This window comes from Cryptosporidium bovis, assembly GCF_009768925.1.
Source record: "Cryptosporidium bovis isolate 45015 chromosome Unknown contig_49, whole genome shotgun sequence".
NCBI lineage: Eukaryota > Apicomplexa > Conoidasida > Eucoccidiorida > Cryptosporidiidae > Cryptosporidium > Cryptosporidium bovis.
In genome coordinates, this window is record NW_027125009.1 from 8,032 (window position 1) to 10,969 (window position 2,938).

At 30.1% G+C, this 2,938-nt stretch overlaps 1 protein-coding gene across 1 annotated transcript; it reads right to left on the reverse strand.

The window, feature by feature from the left end:
* Positions 1-221: 221 nt before the first annotated feature.
* Positions 222-1,478, reverse strand: FG379_002959 (uncharacterized protein; the record flags this gene model as incomplete). The annotated part of the gene is made up of 1 exon (XM_067328280.1): positions 222-1,478. One exon carries the CDS (start codon positions 1,476-1,478, stop codon positions 222-224), a length of 1,257 nt encoding a protein of 418 aa, XP_067184699.1.
* Between the last annotated feature and the right edge of the window lie 1,460 nt (positions 1,479-2,938).

Sequence of the window (2,938 nt, forward strand, 5' to 3'; positions counted from 1 at the left end):
AATTGATAGTTGAGTGATTTGACTAATTGAAAATATAGAAAACGAAACAATCTGTGAATGAGATAAATTTAAAGGGTTTAAAAATTTATTTATTTATGAAAATATTGGGATAATAATGTATTTAGTTCATTTTTTTAAGGCACTTGATTTTTATGTAACAATATATATTTTCCAATTTAATTTCCACTAATTTCAAAAAAATTGTTCCAATAAAAAAATTGTTAAGTGCTATAATTCATAACTTCTTTAATTGCATGTAAACCATGTACATGACTTTCCTTAATACCTGATGTAGTGATTTCAACGTACCTTGCCTTTTCCCATAATTCTCGTAATGTTCGACATCCCAAATATCCCATAGAAGATCTTAATCCACCAACTAATTGATATATTATATCGTCAAGTGGTCCTTTATATTTTACTTTACCTTCAACACCTTCAGGAACCATTTTACTCACTTTATTTACCGTTTGAAAATACCTTTCACCACTTCCATTTTTCATGGCAGCTATGCTACCCATACCTCTATATGATTTATAAAGTATATCACCTATTTTCTCAAGTTCAGTAGGACTTTCCTTAGAACCTGCCAAGAGACAACCTAGCATAACTGATGAGGCACCCAAAGCAAGAGCCTTACATATATCACCACTATACTTAATTCCACCATCTGCTATTATAGGAACACCAAATTTGTTGGCAACTTCTGCACAATTCTCAATAGCGGTTACTTGTGGCATTCCAACCCCTGCTACAATTCTAGTTGTACATATACTACCTGGTCCAATACCAACTTTGATTCCATCAGCACCTGAATTAACTAATTCAATAACAGCTTCCTTTGTCACTACGTTTCCAACAATAACATCAATATTAAGTGATGATTTAATATTTTTGAGCGTTTTAATAACATTTAATGAATGACCATGTGCAGAATCCAAAACAATTACATCTACTCCCGCATCAACCAGAGCTTTTGCTCTTTCCATATCATTTACTCCAATAGCGGCTCCGACACACAGTTTTCCATTGGAATCAATATTTGGATTGTCATATGAGTTATCGTATCTAATTTCTTTCTCGCTAAATTCCGATTTTTTTCTCTTTTTAACATTATTATCAACTTCATTTTCCATTTCATCCGTACTTACATCAACTGAATTCTCAAATTCCATTTGTTCAGACCTATTTTTAGATTTTATGGCTTCAATATTAAATGCTTTAACTTTTAATACTTCCTCTATTTGTCTTTCAATCGTCATATTTTTATGTATAATACCTATCCCTCCTAACAAAGACATTTTTATTGCCATGTCTGATTCAGTTATAGTATCCATGGCAGCACTAATTATAGGCAACTTAAGCTTAATGTTTTTCGTTAATCTTGTTTCAATATTCACATCCTTAGGAAGAATCTCTGAGTAATTTGGAACTAGTAAAATATCTTCAAATGTCAAAGCTTTTCCAATATTTTTCATTTTAAACAATAAGAGAAGTTAGGTACAAATTAATGTATTTTCACTCTATACAAAGTTAAACGAGTAGTTTTTTAGTATTAAAAGTTCAAATAAAACAAATAGAATGGAAGGAAATGATCTATTAGATGACTAACTTGTCTATATGAACATTTACCGCCAACAACAATGTACTTGGCATTTTACTATTGGTTGTAATTTTCTTATTTTAGATATCACTGCATATTAATCTGAGTTTGTAATTATATGTTTAATGTTTGTATTTTATTTATTTTCTTTTTTCGAGAAGACTGTTAGTCTCTGATTTACACTTATTTAATGCTTTCATATCCTGAAGATTATGTTTATTGTTTATACTTGGAATATTTACTCTGAAAGGATCTACTTGATCGTTTATTTCCTTAAATTCTCACTTCAGTAGCTAACTGTTGACATAAGCATGCTTTAAATAGCTTGTATCAACCGATCTCAAACCGATATGTAGTTTCAGAACGATATTTGACTCAAGAACGAATTTTACAGTGGTCTTTCATTTTCCAATTCTACTCGTTTTTTTAAATCATCTAAACCATTTTTAAATTGTGACATATATTCACGGTTAAAATTTTTAAATTTTTGATTATATTCTTTTTTTTCTAATATTTTTTTGGATGTTTCAACCCGTTTCAATGATGTGGTTTCCTATTAATATAATCATATAATTTACTTTTTTGTTGTAATTTGTTGGCATTTCTATTATCATTATTATTACCACCTTATTGATTACTAGAACCAAATCCATTATAATGATTGCTACTTTGTTGTTTACCACCATAACCTCTAGAGCTGGATCCTTGATTTGGATCTTGACCACTGACACCACCTCCAGAACTGGGTCCATGTTTTCTTCTATATTCTGCTTTCAAATTAAGTAGTCCAATAACATGTTTCTATTCTGCTTCTAACTTTAGTTGCGTTAATTTTCTACTTGTATTATCATCAGATTTATCCACAAATTTCTCTTCTAGTTCCACTTTTTTACTATGATCAACTTTTAATTCTTTAATTTTTCTTTAAACCATTCCATTCCTTTTCTTAGTTAATTATTCATTATCATTTTAGGTTTAGGTTTTAGGTTTAGGGAGGTTTTAGGTTTAGGTTTAGGTTTAGGTTTAGGTTTTAGGTTTAGTTTAGGGGGTTTTTAGGTTTAGGTTTAGGTTTTAGGTTTTAGGTTTAGGTTTAGGTTTTAGGTTTAGTTTAGGTTTAGGTTTAGGTTTTAGGTTTAGGTTTAGGTTTTAGGTTTAGGTTTAGTTAGGTTTTAGGTTTTAGGGTTTTAGGTTTAGGTTTAGGGTTAGGTTTAGGTTTTAGGTTTAGGTTTTAGGTTTTAGGTTAGGGTTTAGGTTTAGGTTTAGGTTTTAGGTTTAGGTTTAGTTTAGGTTTTAGGGTTTAGGTTTTAGGTTTAGGTTTAGGTTTTAGGTTTTAGT